The sequence below is a fragment of the Aulostomus chinensis genome, chromosome 7 (assembly GCF_037954235.1).
Source record: "Aulostomus chinensis isolate RoL2024-O1b breed Wild chromosome 7, RoL_Achi_v1.0, whole genome shotgun sequence".
NCBI lineage: Eukaryota > Metazoa > Chordata > Actinopteri > Syngnathiformes > Aulostomidae > Aulostomus > Aulostomus chinensis.
This window is the reverse complement of record NC_141326.1, coordinates 11,802,912-11,817,800: the sequence shown is the minus strand read 5'-3', so window position 1 is coordinate 11,817,800 and position 14,889 is coordinate 11,802,912. Positions and strand designations below refer to the sequence as shown.

At 40.2% G+C, this 14,889-nt stretch overlaps 3 protein-coding genes across 6 annotated transcripts in view; 1 reads left to right on the top strand and 2 right to left on the bottom strand.

Annotated features, from left to right (window-relative positions):
* Window positions 1–793: 793 nt before the first annotated feature.
* Window positions 794–6,665, bottom strand: nutf2 (nuclear transport factor 2). Of its 2 annotated transcripts, none has more exons than XM_086208443.1 (5): window positions 6,543–6,665; window positions 5,440–5,567; window positions 4,398–4,469; window positions 3,852–3,950; window positions 794–1,755 (listed from the first exon to the last, which is right to left on the bottom strand). In XM_086208443.1, the coding sequence occupies exons 2-5, from the start codon at window positions 5,542–5,544 to the stop codon at window positions 1,642–1,644; spliced, it is 390 nt and encodes a 129-aa protein (XP_086064569.1). In that variant the 5' UTR covers window positions 5,545–5,567; window positions 6,543–6,665; the 3' UTR covers window positions 794–1,641. The 2 variants fall into 2 exon arrangements, with proteins under 2 accessions (XP_086064569.1, XP_086064570.1); XM_086208444.1 differs by lacking the exon at window positions 6,543–6,665 and adding an exon at window positions 6,290–6,357.
* A 1,409-nt stretch (window positions 6,666–8,074) lies between these two features.
* tsnaxip1 (translin-associated factor X interacting protein 1) lies at window positions 8,075–12,863 on the bottom strand. 2 transcript variants are annotated; one of them, XM_086208442.1, is made up of 9 exons: window positions 11,923–12,863; window positions 11,720–11,816; window positions 11,478–11,610; window positions 11,220–11,313; window positions 9,899–10,095; window positions 9,655–9,796; window positions 9,288–9,454; window positions 9,056–9,166; window positions 8,075–8,618 (listed from the first exon to the last, which is right to left on the bottom strand). In XM_086208442.1, exons 2-9 carry the CDS (start codon window positions 11,803–11,805, stop codon window positions 8,547–8,549), a joined length of 1,002 nt encoding a protein of 333 aa, XP_086064568.1. In that variant the 5' UTR covers window positions 11,806–11,816; window positions 11,923–12,863; the 3' UTR covers window positions 8,075–8,546. The 2 variants fall into 2 exon arrangements, with proteins under 2 accessions (XP_086064568.1, XP_086064567.1); XM_086208441.1 differs by having other exon boundaries at window positions 11,478–11,624; window positions 11,923–12,859.
* The window catches only part of ranbp10 (RAN binding protein 10), a 27,845-nt gene continuing 25,605 nt past the window's right edge, over window positions 12,650–14,889 (top strand). Inside the window, exon 1 of one of the 2 annotated variants that reach the window (XM_086208439.1) lies at window positions 12,650–13,049. In XM_086208439.1, the coding sequence (XP_086064565.1) occupies window positions 12,851–13,049 (199 nt within the window). In that variant the 5' untranslated portion in view covers window positions 12,650–12,850. The remainder of the gene's footprint in view (window positions 13,050–14,889) is intronic. The other variant, XM_086208440.1, reaches the window with a different exon arrangement.

Here is a 14,889-nt window from a genome sequence, read left to right as displayed (position 1 = left end):
AACATCTCCAGGTGAAGGCTTTTGTCTTAGTACATTATGTATATTAGTTCATTCATACTTAGGGGACAATTAAAGATTTCAGAAAATTTAACAAAGCCTAAATCTGGCTTTTTAATATGACATTCACGTTAGCTGTAACCAAATATAGCCATTTTTCTATATGGGTTATCTGTTAAGGGTCACGGGGGATGGGCTGCTGGAGCCAGTTGACATTGGCCGAGAGGCGGGGTTCACCCGTGACAGATCGCCAGTCTGTCACAGGGCCATAAGGAGCCATTTGGGGCTCAGTATCTTGCTCAAGGATACTTGGACATGGTCATCAGGGGAAGTGAGGATCAAACCAGCGACTCTTGGGTTGTTAGACAGCCACTCTACCTGAGTCACACTGCCAGTGCCAAACCTGCTACCAGCAAAGCTTTCAATGAAGAAAAAAAGAATTTCTAAGCCTCACAGTATGGAATTCCTTTTTGAAAAATTTGGAAAACTTTGACTAAGCTGTATATAATTGTGGATGATTATATGTCTACTGAGTGATAAACTTAATGTCATTTGACTGCAGGTATTTTTAGGGCCTGAGCCTGAAGGTACTTCAGGCGAAGACCCTATTATGTTTGCTCGACACACTCGCCACTTCAAAAGTTAATTTTTAGCTTTCTAGCTCATCTTGTGTAGTTCAGTTCCCGTTACTTACAAAACTTGTACTTTAACAAATCTGGGGTAAGGCTTCCCAAGACATGAAAATACGATGAATAAAATTTGAGAAGGCTCTGTATGGAGAGAAAAGTCCACACCATAAAGAAAAAGTCCAGGTTTATTGTGAATCGTGGCTGTAGTCCATGTTAATTGCCAGATGTGTGTATGTGAGAGAGAAAGCGAAACACAGAATGAATATGTAAGATCAGAGCCAATCACACAGCAACATCAAACTTTATGTCCTTTGTGTTTCTTTGGATTGCAAATGCAAAACCTAACATGAGAATGATAATGACAATGTTAAGAATTGCGTAAAGGAAGATAAAACTCAGTTATACACACACTAAGGCAAGCTTAAGTAAACAGACTGGTGGCATCTAAAAACAAATTACAATAGAAGAAGTTGGAATTGAGGAAGCAGACTCAGAATCTGAAGACAGATCAACAAATCAGTCAGAGCGACAGTGCTAACAGAACAGAGTTGATAGTCGTATCACCAACAGAGCAGAAAAAGCTAGAGATTAGGTAAAGATGGTGGACAGATGTGTGGAGTATGAGCAATGGCGTCCGTCAGCTGTTTTGTCTTCCTGGTGCCGTGAAAGTAGTTGCTGTTACGGGGGCTCCCAGCATCATGCACGTCAGCGGAGTAGTAGACAGGGGTGTCTGATTGGTCAGCCGGCTCTCAGTAATTTAAAAAAAAAAAAAAAAAAAACAACATTTCCAGCATGTCTGCTGGCTGGGGTGGTCAGAAATCCCACCTAGATGAGGTTCAGTGATTGACATCTAGAATCCGGTGTTTGCTCGTTTGTCAAACAGGCGTAGATGAGATAGCAGGAGGGAGGGATGAGTGTTCTCTCCAGCCTTGACTTCTCCCTCCCCGCCCTCCATACCTCATCACACAACGCCCTTCACTTCAGCCGCCCCTGCCCACCAGAGTGGAGAAGGGTGTTAGGCAAAGTTGTGAATGGCCAGCCTGAACATGTCATTGGTGCACACCCATGAATCATTAATGTGCTTCAGGATGAAACACTGATGAAAACCCATGATAGGATCTTCATCCGCCTGCAAACACACACACAACACACACACACAATCACAAACAGGAGTTCAAAGTCAGCAGTACAGTAGCTGTTTTGATCAGTTTTACATTTAAAGTTAGAATACTAGTTGTGATAGTACAACTCAACCAGTGAGGAAACAAATGCTATTCCTTCGGTGTAAAGTCTGAGAGGAAAAAAAAAAAAAAACATGATCAGAGATATCTCATCTTGGAGTTGATGGCTACACACATGAAAAATTAACCTTAAAACTATGTGAGACATTAGCTACCAAACTAATTGACAGCATCATGAAGAATTTAGCTTGCATTTCTTACCACAAAACATTTGCAAACCCCTACCATTTCTATCTGAAAGCAGTGATATCAAACTGTTGACAAGTGGATAGGATGAAAAAATCCCGACAGACAAAAAAAAAACAAAAACAAAAAAAAAAGACTCAAAGATTCCAACACGCGATCCATCACTTGACCTCTATTATTTTTGTTTGATTAATGATTGAAGGAGAGTGTGTTATTATTACTTGCCCCTCAAGTCACAAATTTAAGGCTGCCGTTTTAACACTTTTTTTTCATGATCCTTCATGTGAAAAGTTCAACCACATTCTGGAGATTCTGACTGCAGCAGCTAGATAGCAAACACAGAAACAACCTTAATAAGCTGGCCGTTTCCCTCAAATTTACCGCTATTGTTTTTTTACCAGACTCAGCAAGCAAGCGACTGAGCATCTATCTTTTATTTAAGCAATCATAAAAACAGCTATAACTTTGGAGAGGATTGGAGAATTTAAACAAGAGTTAATGTAAAACAAGGTAAAGCTGGAGGGGTCAGTGTCACTATGTGTGTTGTGTAAAGGACTCACAACCTGGTTGTAGATTATGATAAAAGAAAAGGCACTGTGAGGTTCTACAAATACTTGTTTTGTACAAATGTTTCATATCCGGGGTCAAACAAAACACTTCAAATGGCCACCACACTTCCTGAACGGCGCATATTTTTGTACCTTTACTGATTTTGGGTTCACAGTTAAGTTAGAGTAATTCTTATTGGTTTACCTCTTCAACGTGCAATATGTGAAAGCAAACAAAACTCCTAACTTTAGCACCGGCACTGTCGGTTAGCTTGTTCGCCTACATGCTGTGCTCACTGTGAAGTACGTACGTGTGTAACACAGTTGCAGATGAGACACAGGAGAAATAGGGCAGTGGTTAGTGGGATTGTAATGAAGTTATAAAGCCAACTGCTAACTTAGGAGATGCAACTGCAGCAGAGATTGTTTGACTGGGAGGAGATTAGACTAGCATTGTCCTGTAGCCCTGTAACTTAGCCTATATTGTTGGCAGAGTCAACAAATTTCAGCAGAGGAAAAATGTCAAGCATCTGCATTGCACGAACATTTGCATTTCGAGCATCCCACACTGATAACCACCCAAGTCCCCCTCAAATGACCTGAACATGACAGCTGTGTCCTTTACCTGCAAGAGCTTATCAGTTTAAATGGCTGTTACTTCCACAATGACTCTCCTTTTCACTGCTGTTAAAAGGTTAATCATGTCCATTTAAAACTACAGCAAAGACTTCAAAAATAGAATTTATTGAAAAACACACATTAGCAATATCATAAATTTAGACCTGTAACAAAAACAAAACAGCGTTAATATGTCTCCTTCCACTTTTACCCAAATACAAAACTATTTTGCTGCCTCATAAGCAGAGAAAAATTCAAGACTCTCTACACATGCCTGGCATTGATGGACTTTATTGTATGATATAAATATATATTGAGCCGTCAGAAACAGAAACTGAAAGGCCTTTTTTAAGGAAATGTCAAGAACCTGAGTGCTTGGGTACACATGGAAAACCATTTTCCCCTTTTAAGTGAAAATGGAGAAACACACTGCACAGCTTACACCAGTGCACAATACCATTCTAATAAATAAAACACAGTTACTAGATTCTGATGAGATCATTTTTTGTAACACAGGTACCTTACTTGTGTTTCTTTCACTGTGTGAGGATCTGATTGTAAAACAGCCAGTATAAACTATGCTGTGATCTGGGTTTTTCAAACAAAGACTCGAAAATAAGAGGTCTACTTACTTTTAGCTGTCCTACAACCATACTCAAGATGCAGTTGTCTGGGGTTGGCTGGTGGTCCTGCGCTGTTATACTATGCGCTATTTTTGTGAAATCAAGACTCTGACACACACACATACACACACACACACACACACACACAGAAATGAGAGGGAGATTACTACAGACTAACAGAAAAATAAATCCAGAAAGAACAGCATTCACTGAAGTTTCCCATAATACGGTTGGAACTATTCTCATGATGGGTGGAACATTGGTCACTAGAGGTTATTATGTTGACAGGAGAAATTATTAGATGTGGTAATGCTTTGGCATGTTCAAAATAATTTATTGGACTGATACTAAAATAAGTTTGTGTCCAACAGCTGAACAGTTGACTAGTTGCACCTCCTATTACACCTTTATTCTAAATGCTCTTCAAAAACAGAGCGCAATATACTGGAGTGTGTGATGGCATTTCCCTGTCACTTGAGCCCACAAAGGTGGTGGCATCTAGCACCTGTTGCATGTTACCCCTTTATATAGCAATAAGTAAGCAAACAAACTTACAGTGAGTTTTTCAACAATTGCTACTTTTCCATGGTAATGCTGCCCCTCCCAGCTAAGGCATGACGCATCAATCTGTGTGGTACAAAACAGACAGAGAGAAAGAGAGAATTAGGGGATAAAGATGAGTTGCAGAGTATTGTATCACAGATAAAAGTGTGTCAAACAAATATTGCTGCCCAGAAGCCCTCCCAGACTAAAAAAAAGCTAGACTATGACAATGGCTGACATTGTAAAATCTGATCTTCTGAGAATATTGTTTTAGGGTGCAACTATTGTTTTCAGCCACAGCTGATCTCATGTTTTCCAACAGGATCCCAACTATGCAGGTTTGTCCAAAGGCATCAAACAGTAAGAGTCAGTTCACGCAGTAAAGTGCAGTAAATCCCAACATTCAGAAGGTCATAGTTTGAAACAATTTGATCGTTCAACCTTCAATCAACCAAAGACAATACTTTATTGCACATTTTGTTCTTACTCAAGTCCTAAAGCTGGGCTAAACTCTCAATGGCAAAATAGGTTTGAATGGGTAAATCCCATTAACACCTCACAAAAATTGTCCTTTTTAAAATCACAATTACAAGCAAGCGACTACACTGATTTACAACAACTGCAGTAATCTGTGATATTATAAATAAAAATAAAATGAATTAATAAAATGCAGGACTGTGGTTCAAATTGAAGTATGGATACACAGTAAAATTGAGCAGCATTATTTCGTTTTACTTGCCTAAAAAAATCAAGTGGTTTACTTGCATTATTTTAACTGTACAGTTGAAAGACCCAATTTACGTTGACTCATTAAAACAATGTACATTTTTTAAGCAAAATTTTCAATGACAGAAAATAGATCTGCATTATGAGTTGTTAATGACTTGTATCTACAATGAATTACTAATGTGAAGAAGCCAAGATTTAGGGAAACTGCCTCAAATTTGCAGGTAGCAAGTTCATTTCATTGAAAAAAATTGACTTCATACTTACAAATCAAAGTCATACTAAGATGTCTCCAAATTTAACAAAAGCTTAGTTCTGTCACACTCACATATATGCATCCAAGCTGTGATCTGTCCGTGTCAAACACCTGGTAGTAGTGCTGCACAAAGCTGGATCCTATCTGCTCCCACAGAGGCTGGGGCTGGTCCACCATCCTGACACACCCTGCAACACACACTGGAGAGACAGACAGACCAGACAGATGGAGGTCAAATGGATCAGAAATGGGAAAATGGAACTTTACACTTCAATCAACGATTGAATGTTCTCCCAGCGTGATCCCATACACGTCACACAATGCACAATCAAAATAACGTTTTTTTTTTTCCCCAACACAGTTTAGTTAATATTATGTATTATCTATAAATCTGACGAGTAATAAAACAGAGTTAAAGAGAAACCTGCTCCTCTCCAACTGGTTCAGGCATGTATGGCCAGACTCGCCACACTGATGCCAACGCTCTGGTGACACTGACAGCACGCAGGTCACGTGCTTCTACATGACGATACACTGTGTTACTAGAACAACCTGAGAGGTCCGGAATTTAGCAGTCAAGTCGTACCAACATACCATACACACCGAGGGGACGAAATAGTCCTAGGCCCAAGTAACTAGGTGGCCAGAAGGAGTACAAAATGAGGCAGATTTGTAACGTTAGTAAATGGAATTGTCTATTTATAGCTGGTTAAATCTAGCTGCTAGCTGCTAACTAGCTACTATTAGCTTGTAGGCTGCCTTGTTTGCTAAGGTTCCCTCAGTCACTGTTGTCAAAGACAGTGAATGTAGCGACGGTTCTTCTCCATCAGGTACTGTTAGACGTCATATAACTTATTTTTCCAAGCGGGTGCTGACTGAGTGGTTTGTTAGCTTTGGCTCTTTGAATGGTTGCTAAAAATACCCCGTCTCCTCCAAGTGTTGATACCTCCTCCGTCCGGGCCCGCGCACACAGCGCTGGAACCCGGAGCAGCTAACGTTACCCTACATAGGCGTGCCCGACGTTAGCGCCTGCCGGGGCAGGGACGGCCAATTGGAAAATTCATACTAGCTAAAACTACTTTAAACGTCAGACTCAACTACCACTTTTTGTTTCCACACCTTTCCATTCACTATTCCTTCAAGAGGTTTCATAAAAATAACTAATAGAAACTTACCTCTAACCACCGAGGCCGGCTGTACGATTGCACAGTGCGGTATCTGCTCCCGTACGTGGGCACGCAAATTAAACCGTAACTGACCCGTTGGATTGTGGGAATTGGGGTCTAGTTAGATGACAGTGTTTTTGGGTGGTTTTGAATATAAACTGATTATATTATGACGATTCGCAGATACTTTATCAGCCCAGTGACAGTATATGAGATTAATATATACTTAGTATTTACTTATATATGAATTAAAGTAACCTCTGAGGCACTGTGTAATATGAGGCATATGCATGTGTGTGTGTTTTGTAGTTCTGAGGACTGACTGACCCATGTTAGAGGTTCTGCAATTGGTTAAGGGTTTTTGTCCTTGTTTTTTTGCTTTTTAGCAGAATTTAGCAAAAATCCATGGATAGATTTTTTTCAAAGAAATGTACCAGAGATACCTCCTTGGCTCAGTGAAGTCTGTATCAAATATTAAGTTATCCCGATCTAAATCTGGATCCAGCTATTTTTGGTATCTTGGCTCATATTTAGTAATTTCTCCAAAACATCATACTGCCATATATGAAAAAAGCAGACATATCTCTATTTCTAAACATATACAATGGTCTCACCTGCTGTGTCTCTTCTGAGGGCATGGTTCAGGTGTCCTTGCTAGTGTTATTTTTTAATTATGTGTGCACGTCACGTTTACATATGTCAATGAGTGAGTATAACCTAGGTTTCCCATTTAGAATATCGTTGAGATATTTTATGAGATTAGGACAATCTAATTTGATTAATTAAATTAGGATCTCCATTACCTATAATTGCGTCTTTGATACGAATGATGGTGCACAAGGATGTAAATTGATATAACTACATCAGGTGCACCATCTGCATGTCTAAATCCATCATTTAGAGCAGGTCTAGACCAAGTTCTTAATACATTTAGGTCCATGAATTCCCCCATGAGCCAACACTTGGCTACAGTGGTGAGCTCAAGCTCCCAGACTCCCTCTGTAGGACAACTACAATCACCATGATAACGCTGTGTTTGCTCCGATCTCAGTATGAGGCAAACCTCAAGTAACCTAAAGTGAAAACAAGCCATCCATCCATCCATTTTCTACTGCTTATCCTGTTTAGGGTCACGGGTGGCTGGAGTCTATCCTAGCAGCCTTCAGGCCAGAGGCGGGGTTCACCCTGGACAGGTCACCAGTCCATCACAGGACCAACACATAGAGACAGACAACCATTCACACTCACAGTCACACCTACAGTCAATTTAGAGTATCAATCAGCCTCGTCCTCTCTTGATGTCTTTGGACTGTGGGAGGAAGCTGGAGTACCAGACAGAACCCACACAGGAACAGGGAGAACATGCAGACTCCACACAGATCCAGTGCTCGAGGCTGGAACCTTCTTGCTGTGAGGCGACAGTGCTGACCACTGCACCACCGTGCCGCCCGTGAAAACAAGCCTTAAATCATAATCCTGCATAGACTGATGCTGATTTTTTTCTTTTTTGAACTTCACATATTGAATACTTGAGACCGAGTACAAGTTTTTTATTTGTTTTTTTGTTTATCAAGTGAACCATCTGCTCCCTCACGAGTCTTTATTTGGATCCTTGAACACACACTTGTGATATTTAGTTTGTTTTCCTTCAAATGAGATATGCACAGGCCAAGACAGAAGCATGCACACATATACACTCACCGGTAATTTAGGTTTTAGGTTGTAGCTTTAATTGTATTATCTAATGTGATTCATTAGACAGCTCTACCATAAACACTGCCTTTACAAAGATCATAATATTCCATTTTGTAACACAAAAATGAATGTAACTTCATCTTTGTTATTGAGCTGGTTTGAATCATCTTACAATATAATGGACCACCACTTATGACAAAATTTTACGAGGATAAGCTCAAAAATGTTTATTTGGTTATTTACTCAGATGAAAGTTATAATTGGGTTATGACAAATTGGCCTACCATTTGAATAAACATTCAATCAAACAGCAAGCTGTCAGTCACCAAGTGGTTTATCTTCTAATTCCTGCCTCACTGGAGGTTGGACAGCCTCACCGGATTCAATAAGCTGATCCATGTAAAAACAGAAAAGAAAAGAAAACAAAGAACAGAGAGTCAAATTTTAGAACTGAACAGTAGATACGATATAAGAAATAAAGTATTCTACATTGTAATCATGGAATATCTTAATTCAAGGGTTTCACTGGATGAGCAATGAGCACCAAGATCTTAAAATAGCTGCAAATGTAAACTGGGGATCAGACAATAAAAACACACTCAAGATAGTAAAACCCCTGCTGGTACGTGACCACACTGTGGATTCTCTGGGAGGAGATGATGTCACTACGGCTGTCTGGTTCACTATGAGCTGAGGCTAGAAGTTCATCTATTTCCTGCTCTGACTTTAGATAGGATGCCATCCTCAGCAGCTCTGCCCTATACATTCACACATGCATTCATATATGATCACCTTTAATATTAAATTCACCATCATGTATACTGTACCTGAAGAGTGTTGGAATCGTGCGTCTCAACCTGCGTGCCTTGTTTAAAGAGCTCTAGCATGGCATCATACTCGCTCTTTAACTGATCAAAGTCACCCCGCAGTGTCTCCAACTGGACACCACAGAGGAAAAACAAACAGCAAACTATGATGAAAGTGCTTCATGATTAAATCTGTTTATGTATATGTTCAAGTGAGTCGGTATGAGTCGTATGTGTGACTGTTATTAGCTACCTGCAGCACGGTCTGTTTGTGGGTTTTTTCCATTGTGTCCCAATCACGTCGAGGAACCACATTCCAGTACTCTGCCTTCACCCTGCTGAGCTCCTCCTGGGCTTTGGTCAGGTCTTCCCGGCACACCCTCAGAGCCAGACGCAGCTCCACAGGGTCCGGATCTTTCTCTTTCATGAAATGGATGATCATTTTCTTTGCTAGATCTTTTTGAAATAATTATTTCTCCTATCATGGAAATAAAATAACTTTTTAAGGATGTAGCAACTTTTCTACCCACTATTGTGACAGAATGGTATAGAACCTTAACCAGAGATCATGAGACAGTGGGTAGAAGAAACAGTATGATAAACAATCAGCCTGGGCCCACCTATTCTCTCATCTGGAGGATGCTCCTCCTCCTTCACCGAGCCTGTTAGGTCATTGAGCTGCCAGATCAGCAGTTTGCGAGCATCACGTTCCTCCCGGTACAGCAGATACTGGTCAGATAACTCTGATTGCAGCCTGTCTACCTGCAGCAGAATGGAAGAGAGTCAGATGTACGTTTGTCGTATGTCCAAAAAAGGCCCAAAATGAAGGATAGTGCTTTAAAAGTCACACTTCACATCATGTACCACTGCCTGCATGGTCTTCTCTTTCTCCCTCATAGCTGCAATCTCTTTCTGCAGCTGCTGTTTCTCCCTTTTTAAGGCTCCAATCTCCATCTTCTCCTCTGCCCAGCAAGCTTCAATCTTCCTGTCACATTCCTCTGTCGCAAGCCTCAGATGGGATCGCAGTGGTTCCAGCTCTCGGATACGATCCTGCTGATAGGCTGAACACACAACAGTCATCCAATATCAGACTGCAGCAGATCTTGTATGAGATTCTTCAACTCAATTTTAGTTAAGTCTACATTAAATGTCAATCAGTCCCTGAGAAAAAGTGCCATACACTTGCTATTAAGGTTAACAATTTAGAGACTGACTTTCTGATTCATACAGAATAATAATTTATCTAAACAATCAAAATCTGCAGTTCAATACAAAACATGAGTCATGAGTATTTTGGATCAAGGTGCAGATTTGACAACGAAACAAACAATAAACTCTCTATCCTCCCGCATGCAACACCAAATAACATTTTATAAAGAAACATGCACAAAGCTAACTTGTCAAACTTTTGTGATTTTTGTAACATGAAGCACCATCTCTGAAGTGTATTTCAGCTGACTGACAACAGATTGTGTTTAGCTTTCTGCCTTGTTTTTGTTTGCATGTAAGATTATCAACAAATATCCATTAATTAAGGAAAGAGTTTAAGAAGCTTTCAATAGCTCATCACCATTTTGTCTCTATTGGGTTACTATATTTACATTAAAAGAGCTTTTCAATGTAGAATTATACATTTCAGATGCCAAAATAGAAAAAAAATATTGAATTATTTAGAGAACATATTTCATTGATTTTTTTTTATTTTCATAGTTAGCGTATTTAGAAATGACATAACCTTGAATACAGTTTGCACTCTGGTACTTTCTAACGTTTCTACCCATTTATGATGTTACGATGTCTTAGGTTTTTCTGGTTCCTTTTCTAAATATATCAAAATATGACTCAAGCTGATGACTAATTTACCACAGGGATGCAAATTTTTGGATAAAAGGATTTATTGAGAGAATTTTTTGAGGCTTTGAACATTTGTCCACATTGCGCTTGCTCTGTTAAACTTGAAAATAACATTTGCTCTGTAAAATGTTGACAATCAACTGGCTCTTAAGTAAACATAAACAAAATACAGCACGTTCCCATTAAAGATATGATTATCCTCCATTATTACTGATTCTTTCAATAAGTTGCTCCCTCTTTTTGTTCCTCTTATTTTATAGAGTGCTATACTACTATTAATCCTTATAGGACATGCAAATGACCAAAGCATCTTACTCGTATGGCTACTGACCCAAAGTGTTGTCATATTCCTTTTTGATAGCAGATAGAAGGGGCTGATAGGTTTTGAACTCTTGGATGAAACAACCGAAGACATCCCGGAAGACCTGTGGTAAGAGCAGGAGATGTGAGTATCCAAAAAGAAAAAAAATGTATGACTTTTTTTTTGGACTCATTGCTGAGGTCAAAATGCAATTGAATTAAATGAGGCATTGTGGCTTCAAACATATCCCTACATGTTCTGGTGTCAGGTGAATATAAACTACATCACCTGTAGTCTCAGCTCCTGGTAGTCTGGTTCATGAGGGGTGATGATATGCAGCTCGTTGTTCAGATACTTCTCCAAGTGCATCAGGAGTGGGGGCTTTCTTCCTGGGCTTGCATAAATGAAGCCAGTGCCCTTCCTGAGCCAGCAAAGCTTTGTTAACACACACACAAACAACACACACACTTTGAATTTGAAAATAGTGTATTACAAGTGACAAATTCTGACAAATTTGACTCCTTGCATACATTTCTTGCTGGTTGGACAGAAACACCACCAGCACTTTCTGCCTCTTCATTTTCAGATGATGTCTGAGTGTAATCTTGTAGGTCATGGTCAGTTGCTCTAAAATGAAAAAGATTAATTTAAACATTTTTGGTTCAGTCATATATAGTTATAACTACATGTTGGACGTGATAATTTTGTTCAAGTCAAACTTTCAATCACTTGCCTTTGTTTTTGAGGCGGTGCTAAAGATGGCGATTTTTTAGTTGTTTTTGGTGACATCTCCAGTAAAATTATAAAATATAAGTAGTTATTTTAAACGTATTAATTCGTTTGAAGTACTCGAGTTTAGAACCGTTAGCCACAAACAGCACAGCAGAATTGTCGATGGGTTTCCATGGCAACGCAGGAAGACCCTTACATAGTCGACCAAGGCGCGCCGAACTCTTTTTTTAAATGGTGATAAATATTCTTAAATTTTAAAAAAGGACATTGAGAAAACGAATCTTATTTTTCAACCAGGAGAAAATCTCGTGAAATGTGAATAGGCAGTCAAGCCTGCTAATTGCAAATATAAGCAAAATAAACTTCTGGCCTACATAATAAACATCGCCCAGCAACTTTCAATTATTTGTAAGTGAATAAATTATAGGCGATAAGAAAAAAAATGCGAAAATTAAGAGTAATGGCTCGACAAATGCCTGAAAGAATTGGCATATTTCTATCCAAATAGTTAAGGGTTACTATTCTTTGTATTAGTCTGTCATAAGTACTACTGTCTTCGTCGGGCCGATAAAATGCTAACAACAATATATGTATAATAGTGTAAAAGTGGATAAATGTAACAGATGTCGAAAAACTACATTTCCTAGACATTTTCCTCTGTGGGGACCCTGAACAGCGTATGGGAAGTAGAGCGGTGTAGTCATTTCTAGAGACATTAACATAAAAATGAGCGCATTGCAAGACTACAGTACCCACACGTCACTGTTCCAGCCTACAGTACATTCTGCTGCTGCTTATCCGGGGATGTCACACCGCTGCTATTTTCTCCCCTCTGTCCCTCTCACTCTCAGCCTACAGCTCCAGCGGAGTGACACGGGACTTTGCAAAGGAAGAAACGAAGAGTAAGCTACAAAACAGAAGTCAAAATCATGGCAGAGCTTGGAGCGGGAAGCCTGCCGTTAGGAGATCCTGTTTTTAACTACCAGGAGCACGAGCTGAACGAGAGGCTGAAACGGCTCTACCCGGCTGTGAACGAGGAAGAGACCCCTTTACCCCGATCATGGAGCCCCAAGGATAAATACAGCTACATTGGGCTGTCACAGAACAATCTGCGGGTCCATTACAAAGGTTAGAGAGCTGGCCTAGTCCTGATGTGTCTGGACAAGTAGTTACAACAGCAGAGGGTCCGAGCTCAAATCTGTCACCGTGTTGTTAACGGATGGGGGTCTCTCGCTCTCTCTCTCGCTCTCTCTCACTCACACACACACACACACGCAGTAGGCGATTATGTATGTATGTGTGTGTGAGAGAGAGTGTGTTTGTAGTCCTGGTAAATCTAGTCTGAGCTGCCTCTCCTCTCCTGTACTGTAACCTTGCTTTGTCTCATAAATGAGCATAGGAATGCCCAAATGGATGACAGTGAACTCGTTCACCCGACCGTTGCTTTTACTACAACAACACTTAGATTTAACAACACGGCCTTCGTTTCTTTATTTTCCGTTTACGTCGTTATTTGTTTGCTGTAACCTGTCAGTGTATCTGACGCACTCCAGAGTTAGTACTGGAATGAGGCAATAGCAGCAGCCTGCTAGTAAGCTAACTAATGGTATTTAACAAACAGAAGCTAGCTAACAGCAAGCTCTGTCTATTGCAAGTACAGTAGTGAGCCTAGTGGCTAACTTGCTAACATTAGCGAGCCCAGCTTTTCCTTGTGATTCATAATTTGTTGTAAACAGAAGGATAACGGAACTAAAAGATGGATACATTAACCTTCAACAAGTTAGCATTGAATTTAATATTTTTAAAACATCAAAGGACTAAAGTGGAATAAAATGGCTTTGTTTTGTTTTCTCGCGTGACTTCAGTGACCGTGTTCTAGAAATCTATTCCAAAAATCGTGAATCATTTTCCAGCCTGGCCCTGACTGGAAACAAACGGTGCAACTCCAGCCGTGTGCCCTAACCATAACAGTCTCATAACCGCTAACCTCCGACCGGGAGTCAGCTCGTTTTCAACAGCTGCAGGGACGGCGGAGGCCTCTGCGCTGATATTAGGCCACTTGCACCGATCTCTCTGAGTATGTGTTATCGTCAGACCTCTGGCATTTTCACCATAACAGCAACGTTGCTCTTCGGGTGCTAGAGTTTAACACCTTCCTGGATGGATACAATTTTAGCCAATGTCGTCTGGTGCAGTATTCTACACATGTAGCATCTATATTAAAAAAAAAAAAGCTGATCTCTCTGTGGATCATAGTTTTTAGACTGCTGTCAGAGCAGCCCCCAGGAGCAGGCCAGTTAGCTCAGGCTACTAATAGCCACTACTAAAAGGCCACTTTGGAATCAACTGGCTGTTTACATCAGTGAAACATGCAGAAGATGATGTTAAGCAGACAGGCTGTGTAACTCCATGGAAAGGGTTACTCTGCTTGTGAATAGCAGCCCAGGCCTCTTTGTTCAAATCTAGTCTCACAGGCAGGAGAGCCAGATATAATCCACAGATTATATCATGCAGCCCTTGTCAATGGGAACTATGGTCAGATTGAATAATCAGTGTTTGTGTTAAAAAGCAGTGAATTTGATGCAAACCATGCATCATTTCATCTGATGCTGCTGTTGGTTCCTGATAGTGCCCTTATTTACCATGCACTTGCATTCTATTCCCTCAAAATGGGTTGAAAACAAACATGTTTCACACGGGGAGAAGTTGAGTCATAATGTCGACAAAAAGTGCCTTGATTAAGTGACTCTGCATAATTGTTCAGGGATGACATAAATAGGCTGATCATGGAGTGTGTATGATATTCTCTCTCCTCCTGGTGGCTCTCGTTCCTGCTCTCTCCCCTCACCCTTGTGGTTTGGATGCTATTTTGACCAATGTGCCAGTTTTTCAACTTCAAGCCTGCAGTGTCTACCTTGTCCTGTAATGCACTGACACAGATTGATTTATCTGATATTTCCATAAAGAA

Excerpts from the sequence above, each read along its gene's own strand:
- tsnaxip1 (XM_086208441.1), bottom strand. The coding sequence starts at position 11,978 with ATGTCACCAAAAACAACTAAAAAATCGCCATCTTTAGCACCGCCTCAA. Across the intron at positions 11,625-11,719 it reads CTGTCCAACCAGCAAGAAAT|CTTTGCTGGCTCAGGAAGGG; the intron begins GTATGCAAGGAG and ends GTGTTAACAAAG. Across the intron at positions 9,455-9,654 it reads TCCTCCAGATGAGAGAATAG|AGAAAGATCCGGACCCTGTG; the intron begins GTGGGCCCAGGC and ends ATTTCATGAAAG.
- nutf2 (XM_086208443.1), bottom strand. The coding sequence starts at position 5,544 with ATGGTGGACCAGCCCCAGCCTCTGTGGGAGCAGATAGGATCCAGCTTT. Across the intron at positions 4,470-5,439 it reads CACAGCTTGGATGCATATAT|ATTGATGCGTCATGCCTTAG; the intron begins GTGAGTGTGACA and ends TGTACCACACAG. Across the intron at positions 1,756-3,851 it reads TGGTTGTAGGACAGCTAAAA|GCGGATGAAGATCCTATCAT; the intron begins GTAAGTAGACCT and ends GTGTGTTTGCAG.